At 34.3% G+C, this 12,863-nt stretch overlaps 1 protein-coding gene across 2 annotated transcripts; it reads right to left on the bottom strand.

Moving 5' to 3' along the window:
• Positions 1–762: 762 nt before the first annotated feature.
• Positions 763–6,588, bottom strand: LOC21388547 (disease resistance-like protein DSC1). Of its 2 annotated transcripts, none has more exons than XM_024169919.1 (6): positions 5,852–6,588; positions 3,992–5,102; positions 3,427–3,738; positions 2,035–3,333; positions 1,419–1,947; positions 763–1,011 (listed from the first exon to the last, which is right to left on the bottom strand). In XM_024169919.1, the coding sequence occupies exons 1-5, from the start codon at positions 6,304–6,306 to the stop codon at positions 1,456–1,458; spliced, it is 3,669 nt and encodes a 1,222-aa protein (XP_024025687.1). In that variant the 5' UTR covers positions 6,307–6,588; the 3' UTR covers positions 763–1,011; positions 1,419–1,455. The 2 variants fall into 2 exon arrangements, with proteins under 2 accessions (XP_024025687.1, XP_024025688.1); XM_024169920.1 differs by having other exon boundaries at positions 3,433–3,738.
• Between the last annotated feature and the right edge of the window lie 6,275 nt (positions 6,589–12,863).

Genomic DNA, 12,863 nt, shown 5'->3' with positions numbered 1-12,863 from the left:
GAAGGGAACAAGGAGAAGGAAGGCCGGCAGCGGGAGCAGCGGCGGCGGTGACAGCGACGGAAAGAGGAGGCGGCGAGAGATATTGCAGGAGAGAGAGAGAGATTTTGCAGGATAAAGAGAGAGAGAGAGAGTCGGGAGAAAATGAAGAAGAAGAAGGAGAGTATATTAGGGCATGGTTATTTGCGACGATATGTCGTCGTAAATTGTTTATTTTTTGCGACGACAATTGTCGTCGCAAAAAATGTCGTCGCAAATGGGCATATTTGTTGTAGTGTATACTATTTGTAATAGAATTCTTTTTCAATTATTTTAAATAATTTTTCAGTAGTAATTGTCATTGTGACTCATAAAGTAATTAAGATAATAAATTGAGAAACACTAATACCTTAATTCATAAATATAATAATTATGATAATTACTAATTGAACAAATACTCAAGTGGAACAAATGGTAATTATCATTATGACTCGTGTAGTAATTGTGATATTAATTAAAGGTCTCGTTCGTTTCTCTAATTTAAGTTTTCAATTTCAGTCCAGATGTGACTTTATGCAAGAGTAAATATTATAGTATAAAAAGTTAAATTTAAATTTTCACGAGTTATTACCAGTTGAGAAGCATGTCTGATAGGATTTTACAATTTTACAAGTTACTAAAACAAAACGTGAGGATTATTATGTTAAAAAAATAGTAATATTAAGCCGTCATTATGATAATTACTCATAGTAATTACTGTTGCGACTCATATAGTAATTATGCCACTAACTAAATTTTCACGTGTTATTGCCACTTGAGAAGCATGTATCATAGGAATTTACAAATTTACAAGCTACTAAACACAAACCTACAATATCGGCCTTTTCGCTGGTCTCCATTTCGGATCCAAATTGTCAACCACCAACTTACTTCTACAGCCACTACAAGTAGCGTTTTAAGTGAGATGCAACCTTGCCCTTCCAAGTAGAGTTGTGTGCCATAAAGGACTGCTCAGTTCAATTGAAGCTTCCGCCCCTGAAAAAGAACTGTGTTTTTAAGTGCTACTTCAAGCATGAAACTCAAGCAAAGATATTTTTGTCATCATTCGTAGAATTCTATCTTTCCATAGAGAAGGTTCCTAGTTATAGCGTATGTGGTTTTCACAAAATCTATTATTCTATCAACAAAAGAAAAATTAAACATAATTTTTTCTTTAACGAAAGTATGCGCACAAAAATTTCGATAGAGCCAACAGGTAAATTATTCAAAGTGTGTAGATTAAATCAAGTCTGCATGTTTTTTCAAAGGTTATCATTATGTTTTAATTTGAATGATGTAATAGAGGTTATAGAGATATCAATTTTCAAGTGATTACTGATAAAACAACTTTAACATTGCGATCATTCAATGGTGTTATAAGATTAGAGAAGTATACAAATTACCTTAGGATGTGGTTCGTCGGTATCGCAGTTGATGTTGTCAACAATATCTAGTTCCCCTTCTGCAACTTGATTGTAGGATCCCAATATCTTGACGATACAAGATGCGGATCCCACAATTTTTTATTATAGGCGATAAACGTGTATCCGAATCTAGTCGTTCAACAAAAAACTGAAATGAAGCCTCTATTGCCTCGTGATAGTCATGGTAGTTCTTGTAGAGAAGATACCATGCGAAAATGTGGTCTGATAGGCAAAAGCTGATTTTTCTGATCGAATGAACAACCCTTGATTTCTGGAAAGTACTATCACCACGGTTTGTTTTAAAATGGTATTCACATGTGAAATTCAAGTCGCACTCATAAAAGGACTGAAATTCAACATGAATGCATACAGCAAATCCTAAGAAGCTGGTATTATACCAATCTCGAGAAAATGAAAGATCTATCGAAGATCGGTCAGACTGATGATCGAACCACTTCGGAATTTTACTTCCTCGATGACAAAAACCGATTCCTGGACATTTCGTTCCCTGTAGCACAAGAAAAGTTATGACTTTTTCCACTATGAATAGCCCCTATTCAAAGGATGTGATAAGCAATACAAGAAAGAGACATACCTCGTCTTGTTCTTCAGGTTTTGAAGGAAATTCAGTTGCTGCTTGCAGAAAGTAAGGCTGGAATTTAGACATCACAACTGCCATATCCTCGGGTCTACAAAATTCATTGCAATATGGACAAAAAGCATATTGACCAATTTTGGAACGTGAAAAGAACTTGCATCGAGGTCTAGATTGACAAGTCGCATATCCACATGCCTCAAAGTAAATCGAATTAAAAAATCTCCGAATGCACACGGTTATTCTTTCACTGATAGGTTCGCTTGGATCTAGCACTGGTAACGAGGATGAACCGTAGCACAACCACTCTAGAATTTTGGTTATAATTTTGTAACTTATATCTAATGTAATCTCAGGGAAAAAACTAGCCCATGTCACAGCGGGCAAAGTTTGAAGTTTTGGGCATTTAGATAGGTCCAGGAGTCTAAGACCATTGATATTGCAGATGCTATCTGGAACAGACTCAAGATTTTCGCAGTTTTTCAAGCTTAGAGAAAAAAGCCTTTGTAGATTTTCAATAGACAAGGGTAGTTCTTTGATCCCTGATCCATCTAATTTAATGATCGATAGTCTTTCATGAGGCTCCAAGATTTCTGGGAAGCTTTTCAATTCCGAGCAACCAGATAAATCAAGCGACGAGAGAGACTTGAGCTTAAAAATTTCGGTTGGGAGGGTTTCAAGCCTTGTGCAGTCTGCCATAGATAGTCGGTCCAGACTAGAGAGGCACTCAAAGGATACTGATGAAGGCACTTCTTGTATTGCTGTTTCATTCAAATCTAATGTCTTTATATTCTTTGGAAGGACGGTTGGAAACTTGTTAAATGATACGCAATCGCGTAAATTTAGCTTTTCCAAAGAATCAAACTTACATATGTTGCTGGGAAGACTCTTGAGACATTTACACTCATTCAGATCCAACGAGACGAGATTCTCGAGTGACCAATTTGAGCAATCCAACTCTTCTACTGCCGTGGAACCTAAGTTTAGGTGTCGTATGCCCCCAGACATCCGTGACAGAGTTTTGAGATTGATGCAGTCGCTAAGATCAAGAGTATAGTCATCAAGATCCTTATCATAATTGTCAAAAGGAGATCCATTTCCAAAATAAGATCTCATCCGAAGATTTTTGAGATTAGTTTCAAGATTGTCAGAGGCTCGTTGAAATCTGAGTGAAGGAATTTCAACTAAGCTTGTACAACCACTAAGATCTAAAATCTTAAGATTAGCCTGAGAGAGATCTGGGATACTGACTAGTTTCTTTGAGTGCCTAAGAGTGACATATTTTAAGCTCACAAGATCCTGTAACAAAAAGAGAAATGATCGACCAGCGTTAAATTAGTATGCCCTTGCAATTTATATATAAAAAACAGGATGTTATTACAACATATGTACATGTACCGGGGATCCATTCCAAAGTTGCTCAAGCTGGCTCCACGGCATGTGAAGTTTGACAAGATTCCGTGCCATAAAACTCGATGGTAGAGATAAAGAAGGGAATCCAACCCAGCTGAGATACCTGAGTGTCCTTGGGAGAATATTAATTCCTTGAGGAAAGTGCAGTTTACAACGTTCTTCGTCTTCACGATTATGCATAATTTTAAGGAATCTTAGGTAGTGCAGTTCTTTGAAGGCTTCAGGTTTCAAGTTTACATCCTGCGTAAGCCTCGACATATTTAAGAGAATTCCTTTAACTTTTGTAGGACCCTGAAAATTGAGAACAAAGTATCAAAAATAACAGAGAATTCATTGGAGTCCTGTGTATTTTTTCGAATTTAGTATTTGCAAGAACAAAATTAAACTAGGCACGTAGTATTTGCACGGTTCAATTATAAATACATTTATTCATTTTTGCTGACTTATCTTTCCTTCTCAAGTAGCAAAATAATTTTGATAATACACACAAATAATCGAAAACTTTCCATTTTGAGGCATTTTAGAGAGAGTTTATTAAACGTACTGTATGATCGTTCAAGACATGGATGATATCGTCTGCATCTAACAGTCTCTCGCGCCTTTCTGCAGGTAGCTCTTTGCAGTCTTTGCTGACAATTTTCCAAGCCATTTCTTGTATCATATCATGCATTTCTATAAGGCCACCATGCCATGTGATAGTTATGAGACAGTTATCAATGAGAACTGTAATGACATCCTCAAAAACACCAAAGTCGTCCAGCATTTCTTGTACAACATCTATTCTTTCACGCTTGAAGAAACACGCAATATCTAGAAATATCTCCTTTTCTATATCACGTAGTCCATCGTAACTTATTTTTAACACATCATGAATTTTCTGGTCATGAGGAGCTACTTTCAATCTGTTCAATGCACTTCTCCATATTGATTCACTCTTAGAGCACAAATGGCAGCCCAGAACTTTAAGAGCGAGTGGCACACCTTGAGCATAACTTATCACCTTTCTTGACATCTCTTCGTAACTTGCCAGTGGAGAGTTTCTTTTGAAGGCTTTCAGAGAAAATAGGTGAAGCGCTTCATCTTCATTTAGATGCTCAAGCGCGTACATCTCATCAACACCAATGTTAGTGAGCACTTGTCTATTTCTAGTTGTTACAATAATTCTACTTCCAGGACATAACCAATCACGTCCTCCGACTAGATATTCAAAGTACTCCGGGTCATCGACATCGTCAAGAATAATAAGTACTCTCTTGCGGTGAAGCCTTTCCCTTGCAAAGTTGTTGATTACGCGTAAACCTTTTTCCTCCATTAATAGCTCACTAAAAAGTTTGTTCTGCAAATAAATTGAGCCTTGTTTTTGCCATTCTTCCCTCACATTTTTCAGAAAGCAGTAGCCTTCAAATTGAGAATGAAATTGACTGAAAATGATATCAACTAGGGTAGTTTTACCCAAACCGCCCATGCCCCATATACCCACGATGCGAACATCCGATGATGAGTTAATCAACAATGACCTCATCATCAACAATGACTTGACACGGTCAACGCGCTTCTCAACTCCAACTAGGCCTTTGACATGATAATCTAGCCTTGACGACCTTAGTTTTTCTGAAATATTCTCGATGATTTTCTCCACTAATTTAGACTCAGACCTAAAGTATATGAACACAGATGGTAGTAAAAAAAAAGGTAGTGATATTAAATAAAAGTATGTGCTAATAATTATGATTTCAGTGTTCATGAAATTTAATTTACTAATCCAGTTAACATCTATTATTCTCTAGGCAAAGCTTAGGACTTTTTTTTTTAATCAATATCGCAATAATTTACCCGAAAATGCATAGTAGTTAAAAAGAATTAGTAAAATATACAGAAAACAATATTGGTAATGCTTCTCAAATAGTTACTAAATTTTCTACCAAGTTAATGTCATTTATTCTTTAATGGAATATTTTAATCAATATGTTTATTATTTGGGCCAAGCACGCTGTATGAGACTGAGAGTACTAGGTTGGAAAAGAGAGAGAGAGAGAGAGAGAGAGAGAGATTCAGATCCGTCAAAACCTCCGTAGGTACTCCTACTGCTAAATTACATAGCATTGGAATGATATTTGGAGCTTTTTACTGTGGGTACTCCTTATCAATAGTGTATATTTCAAAACATTAAATTTGATCAAAATCAATCAAAACGAGGTACATAAAACAGAACCCTGCGGTTGGATTATTCTTCCAGTAGTTAACATAGAATTTTTAATGATATTTTTCCTTCTTTTTTTTTTTTGAAAAAAAGTAAAAAAACAAAAAAACAAAAAAAACCAAAGATACTGGGATTTGTTCTTCCTCTGGCATGCTTCTAATTATTACCGCAGACATTAATAATTAAAGTGAGAGGCTTAGGTACCTGCTGATTTGTGCATCCCAGCCACAGAGATTAGCAGCCTTTGTCAAAGCAGTCCTCCATAGCTTTTCTTTGTCCTTGGAACGCTTCACAAGTTCAGCAAATGCATCTCCAAATCTCCCTGATTGTTTCCGCACATCAGACGGAGTTACATGATAAAATATCGGTACAACAACATTCTTTTCCTTGCATCCGAACATGATATGCACGAGCTCATCTAGACACCACGAGGAAGAAGCGTAATTTTCCGAGAAAATGATTACAGAAACTTCCGACTCTTCGATTGCTTTCAAAAGAGCCCGTGAAATTTCATCTCCTCTCTCGAGTCTCTCGTCCACATAGGTTTCTATCCTTTTCTGCAATAATGCTTTATGAAGATGGCTCAGAAAATTATACCGGGTGTCCTCGCCTCTAAAACTGATAAAAACATCGTATTTTCTCCGAGAAGAAGAAGCCATGTCTACTCTATCGGACTGAGAAAGAATCTAATTTAAGAAGGAAAAACGGAACACTTCTTTTTCTTTTTTTTTTTTTTTTTTTTTTTTCTTTGGAGCGATGATCACATGCTGGTCAGTTCTTATGATCAGTAAAAGAGTAAATACTTAAAACCACCATGTATATCAATTGTATCAGAGGCAAGGTGGGCTTTGAGTTGCTTCGTAATTTCCAAAATGCTTTCATTCCAACTTCTCGACAATTTCCTCGAAAGATGGTCAGTTGCACTACGAGAATCAAGGGTCATTGCCATTATTAAAGATATGGTCAATAAAGCCTTCAACAACCACGTTATGAACAGGCAACACTAGCGATGACAATAAAGTAGGCCCCTCTACCGACGGGAGCTTTGCTGTATATTTTAATTTTCTGTTTATAGCCTAATTGCATGGATTTTTTCGGATGTTCTTTTTTTTTTTTAGAAACACCTGTTTTTTTAGTATTAAAATCTATTTTTTCTGTATATTTTTATAATTTAATGTAATTTTAATTAAATTTAACGATTAAAAAAAGTAAAAAACATGATTTTAAATAGAGAGAACACTGAAAAAATTTCCAATAAGTTTCCTTTTTCTCCTTCAAATCATATTATTGATGGATTATATGTTATACCATAACGAAACTAACATACACAATACACACTGGGGATAACTTTGCTAATAGATTATGCCAATACGTTCAACCTTTAATTATAAAAGAGAAATAACAAGTATATTGTGAGAAAAAATGCCAGGTTAATAAGCATATATAGATATGTAGCCAGACATTTTTATTTTTATTTTTATAGAAGCATATAGAGCTGTATTTTTTTTAATGCAATAAAAGTAAGAGGATTGATGAATAATAATTAAAAAGAGAGAGAATGATGCTACAATAATCTTAAAATGGAAACATAAAATTAATAGTATAAAAGAATCAAATCAATATCAATTAGAGTGGGTGTAATGAGAGGGTAAAGTAGGTATTATTAAAAAAAAGTGTCTATAGAGAGATAGATTTTTCTCATATTTATTGTAGAGGTATTAATTACTGAGGGAACGTATCTATAAAATTTATAAGTGCAAATATAACTACTCTTTTAAGTTAAGCGTAACAAATTCTGTAAGTCCACACTCCCCACCAATAGGCAATAGCTGGTTAATTCCCTTAACGGCTGGACTATCCATCCGCTTAATAGTGGCTGTTTTGATGAAATTTGATGATGAAGATTTACCCCAAGGGTTTGAAAACATATAAGTCAAAAGTGACTGACTGGGAATAAATCATACGTGTTTAATTGGTTTTGCATGTCACTTCTAACTTAGCCAAGCTATTAAGGGTGGGTTCATTTACACAATTTAAATTATGATTTAAATTATATTATTACAATATTTTTTTATATAAATTTAAATTTAATTTTTTTATTAAAGTATTTTTTTCTCACACACAACTCAAGTCATGACTTGAGTTGTGTAAATAAACACTAAGGGCCTGTTTTTTTAGAGTGTGACTTGAGTGTAGTTTTTGAGTTGAATTTGAGTTATAACTTGAGTTAAAGTTGTAACTTGAATAAAGTTAAATAAAGTTAAATAAAGTTAGAACTTAAAAAAACGTGAACTTAAATAAAATTATAACTTGAGTTTTAACTTTTTTTGAGTTTTGTTGAAAAAGAACAACCCCTAATTAACTTGCTTTATTCAGTTATCACTTCAAATTGATCATTAATATGCAACGACATATACACACGTATATCTGCTACGCCCAACTATTAATTAACTTTTTTCTAAGGCAACTATTAATTAACTTGTTTTAATCATATGCTCACCTTTCCCATATATGTGGGGTGCATCAACTATTTCAATTACATGGACGTATTTATTGTGGTCCCGTTCACTTCACCGATTTAAGTTTAAAATTTGAGTTTTGTTACAGTAAAAAGTTCTCAGAAACAGTCACATCTAACTTTTTTACTATAGTAAAAAAGCTCTCACATAAAATCACATCTCAACTCGAATTAGTGAAATTAACGGACCCACGTGTGTTGTTATTTTTTTTTATCGTTCTTGGTGACTGTCAGCAAATTATTTCTAAAAGAATTTCAACACTTTGAAGAGATAAGGAAAAGGGAAGAAAAAAAGAAAGCGAAAAAGAAAAAGAAAAAAAAAGCTTCTAGAAAAAAAAGAGAAACAAAAAAATATATATTCAGCATGTGTTATCCCTCTCATTACACAATTAATTAAATTTGAACCTTGTAAAACATTATTTACAACTTACAATATTTACAAAGAGAGTTTTTCTGGTAGACTATTTTATCAGTATGATTAGTTTTTTAATTATTAAATCTGATTAAAATTAAATTATTTTAAAAAATATGCAGAATAAACAGTTTTTTATGTAATTATATATGACGATTTTAATTTTTGATCGTCATCCTATACTCACACTTAACATTACTTAACCTCTAACACTTACTAGTTATAACCTCTTAAAAACTCAGGCCATTTTTTCTTTATCATGTACGTTAAAATGCTGTAGCATTTAGCTAGCATTCTACTTTCATCCTTTCGTAAAATGCTGTAGCATTATGACAGCATTCTGTTACATTAGTCATCAAAATACATAAAACACTATTCTATTTTACACATAAAATACAACAACGTTTCCAAAACACGTGATACATCTACAACCCACTTGCCCACATTCCACTGTTGCATCCTCTCTGCATGCCCATCAACAAGTTTCAGGGAGCCGGTGTCTTACCCGAGCTTCCTACAACACGAACAAACTTAATGAGCTTTTGCTCAGCAAGTATCAATAGGTCATAAACAGATACAATAATTAAATTATGCATACCCATATATGCATTCATGTCATATATCATAATACATTCCGTACTACTAAAACATGTATGGCTTATGTTCTTCTTTCATTACATTCTTTGTTATGCTTTCGTCTCATTTTAGTCATTCATATTGTGTTTTCACATTTTGAACGACTTTCATTTCGTGTTTCTCATTCTTTTCATTCTTCTTTACAGATATCGTACCTTTATATGGAACGGTTTCTGTTTTTCATTTTCTTGTTTCTTACTTCTTATGGGCCCTGTCCTGTTGTACCATAGCGCGCATAACCAGTGAGGAGTGGGGTAGCTAACCAATCCAACTCAGTCACGGTATCATATATTTCATAGTCTCATAATAACCTTTCCTTCGAAGGTTGGTACAAACAGGACATTTAATCTCTTACCGTTTATCAATTTTCTCATTGAAACGGTAACTTTAGTTAAATCTTATGAATTTGTGCATTATTGAGCATTTTATCATGAGATTAACTTTTCGCTAAAGTTTAACTTTTTATTTCTCTTAGTTTGATCTCGACTTAACATCGATACATACTTTTTGCAGAATAAAGTTCTACGATTACATAAGTTTTGTAGATATATACTTAACTTAGTATCTAACATTCACATTGTATCTAACATTCAAAATTCTACTATATGCACAATTTTTGTGCAACATAAAAAAGTAAGCTTGTTCGTGATATAGCCATAGAAAAACTATTGTACTTACCGAAGTTTCGCTAACAACGCGTCATTTGTCTCCTGATTAACGCCCAAAAGTGATATTCACAAGCGGTCAATTGTAGCACAGAAGGACGGTCGTATCCACAGAGAGATAACAAAATAACAAGAAAGACTAACAGAATAAGAGCATTAGAGAAAAGTGAATTAAAGAAAAAGAATAGTTTTTGAGATTTTGTTGCAAATAAAATAGAAAGGAGGGAATTTGTATGAAGAAAATGGTAAGGTGTCGAGAATCCCTAATGCTTCGTTCACCAATTCAAGTTTTGATTCACAAAATAAAATAATCGAATAAATTAAATCTCTATGTTGGCTCAGAAAATATTATTATTACAAATTATCTAAAATCGACAATATATCAATCTGACAATATTGCAGTAAAAGACAATTTGTAAAATAATTTGAATAACAAAACAATGCGTGACATACTTACATAAGAAAAGCGTGACTGAACTTATATAAAAATTGGCACACAATATTTTAAAAAGTAATAGAAAAATAGATGAGATTTAATTTATTCAGATGTTGAAGTTTACAGAACAAGGAATCAAAACCCCGAATTGGGTCACTCAACAGAAGTTCATCTCTAACCTCACCAAGAAAACTCTAGCCTATCTTGCAAAACATTGAATATTCAAAGCTCCTCAAAACCTTAGGCTAACCCCTCTATTTATAGTGTTCAGAGGTTGCCTGTCAAATAAGGAAACAAACAATAAAAATAGAAAATTACAAAAGAAAGGGAAACAAAATAAAATTACACATAAATTAGGAGAAATCATATATTTGATTTGGGGAAGAAATCTGGTAATTTCCTTTGATTTTTTTGGGGAAGGAATTCGGATCCAACACAGGAGGGACACGTGTTGAAGCTTGATTGGCAGTGAGGAATAAGGCCACCACGTGTCGCGCGGGAGAGGAGGAAGGGCGCTGGCATTGGAGACAGCTGGGACCCGCTTTTGACAAGTGGCATGCGCAGAGGGGAGAGCAGCCTGGCGTGAGCAGGCGCGGGGTCCACACGGTGGGAGATTCAGACGCGCTGGAGACCGCACGGAAGAAGAACGCGCCCTTGGCAGGCCGGCGTGCTGGTGACGCGCGAGAGATGGAGTGGGGAACGTGGGAGAGAGCTGGGCACCACGCGGTGGCTCTGCTTGATGGCTCACTGGGCTGACGCGGCTCTTGGCTCGTGTGGCTTAATTTTGACTCACTGAACATGGCTTTCATGGCTTCTTCTTGTGTAGAGTTTTACACTGCTTTTCATCTGTAAATAATTAAGTAAAAACTAGACAAATTCCAATTAAAAATATTATGAATAAAATAATGGAATTGTTTAATTAAAGCTTAAATATTTTAATGTTATGTAAGTCAAAAGCAATATTTAGGGTGCATTTTCATGCACTTATCATCTCCCTTGACGCTTTCCGACTTCAACCGTTAATCGGCCCTATTGCATAAATTTTTCGATCGTTAGATTCAGAATCTAAGATCAATAATTACATTGAAATTTACTTCAGAAAGGTCTACAATCCTTATGTTTGGTATTCAACCTCAAACCATTTCATATCTCAAGGATTTGCACTAAAACCGTGCAAATTACTCAGTCAAGGGCCTAATTCTCAGTTTCGGTCCAAAACTGTGAATTCTCGTTGTGTTCGGTTTTTTTGAACCTCAATCTATTCATTCCCGAGCCTTAACACCGTTATTCATTTTCGAGAATTGAATTCCTAACTCATTTCTTACTACCTAGGTTTTTAGAAATTTCGGCGGAGTTTCACCTAATTTTTCTCTTTTCCTGAGTTTTCAATAACTCGTTCTACTTCCGATTTCTATACCTGTAGTTCAGATTCACATTTCTGAACACAAATTCCAACATAAAATGAACAAAAATACTTTTTCTCTATTTCTAGTGTATTTCAGATTTTTAGTGTTAATTCAAAAAAATTTGTTCAATCGTTTCAATACTTACACGTTAGACTCCTATCATAGTCCCCGACAAAACCTCGGTTTCGTTTTTCAGTTTTACGGATTTTTCCCGAGATGAGTTACTATTCATCAAAACGAAAAAGCATGCAGTTTCTCATAAAAAATCTGAAATCTTACCTTGAAAAGTTGAGATTCTCCGCTAGAACGCCTCAGGTTATGTTTCTACCGAACTGAACGAAAGAAATTTCAGCTCGAACGGGTGATTCCTTGATTTTCTCTCTTTTCTCTTTCTTTTCTCTATTCTCTCTGCCACACTTAGGAAAAGAAGCAAATGTGGCTTCTAAGTCTCACGTAGGCCAATATTAAGACTAATATGAATATTATATTAATATTTCTAATAATATCTTAATATTACTTTCTAAATTAAATTAGAGAAATTACTTTAATTCTCATAATTTAATTTTACTAATTCTAATTAAGTTTAACACTTAATTGAAGTGGTTCCATATTCCTCACATTTTTCTTGTCGAAATCAAACTTTTCATTTTTCAAAACGAGTCTTTTTCCGGTACCGATAATTTCACACCCGGTACAGGTTCTATACTACTTTTTTGGACTGCCGAGCACCCTGGGTCAAATTTTTCATATTCAACCCATTTCTCTTGGGTATCTCAATAGTCAATTTCTTTTTCTGAAATTTTCATTTTAAACGATCCAGAATTGCCCAAAATATGTACCCTCGCGGTACTCTTTTTTTTAATAGTTTCCCGTTTTAACTGACTCGGGAAAATTCTGTTTCAGAAACTTTTGCTATTTTCCTTACTTCTAATATTTCTACTCATTTTCTAACTGATCATTTGGTCATTTACCAAATATTTCAATTTTTCATAACTAAAATATACCCATTAAAATTTTTAACTTTTAGCTGATATTTTACTATTCACAATTGATATTTACGAATTTTCTCTGTAAAAATATTCATATTATAACTTTACACTTTTCGGGAGATTTTACCCCGTATATAAAGTTTCTACATAACAC

This window comes from Morus notabilis, unplaced genomic scaffold (assembly GCF_000414095.1).
Source record: "Morus notabilis unplaced genomic scaffold, ASM41409v2 Scaffold1173, whole genome shotgun sequence".
Classification (NCBI taxonomy): Eukaryota; Viridiplantae; Streptophyta; class Magnoliopsida; order Rosales; family Moraceae; genus Morus; species Morus notabilis.
This window is presented reverse-complemented; position numbering and strand designations above follow the sequence as displayed.

Excerpts from the sequence above, each read along its gene's own strand:
- LOC21388547 (XM_024169919.1), bottom strand. The coding sequence starts at position 6,306 with ATGGCTTCTTCTTCTCGGAGAAAATACGATGTTTTTATCAGTTTTAGA. Across the intron at positions 5,103-5,851 it reads TGGGATGCACAAATCAGCAG|GTCTGAGTCTAAATTAGTGG; the intron begins GTACCTAAGCCT and ends CATATACTTTAG. Across the intron at positions 3,739-3,991 it reads ATGTCTTGAACGATCATACA|GGTCCTACAAAAGTTAAAGG; the intron begins GTACGTTTAATA and ends CTCAATTTTCAG.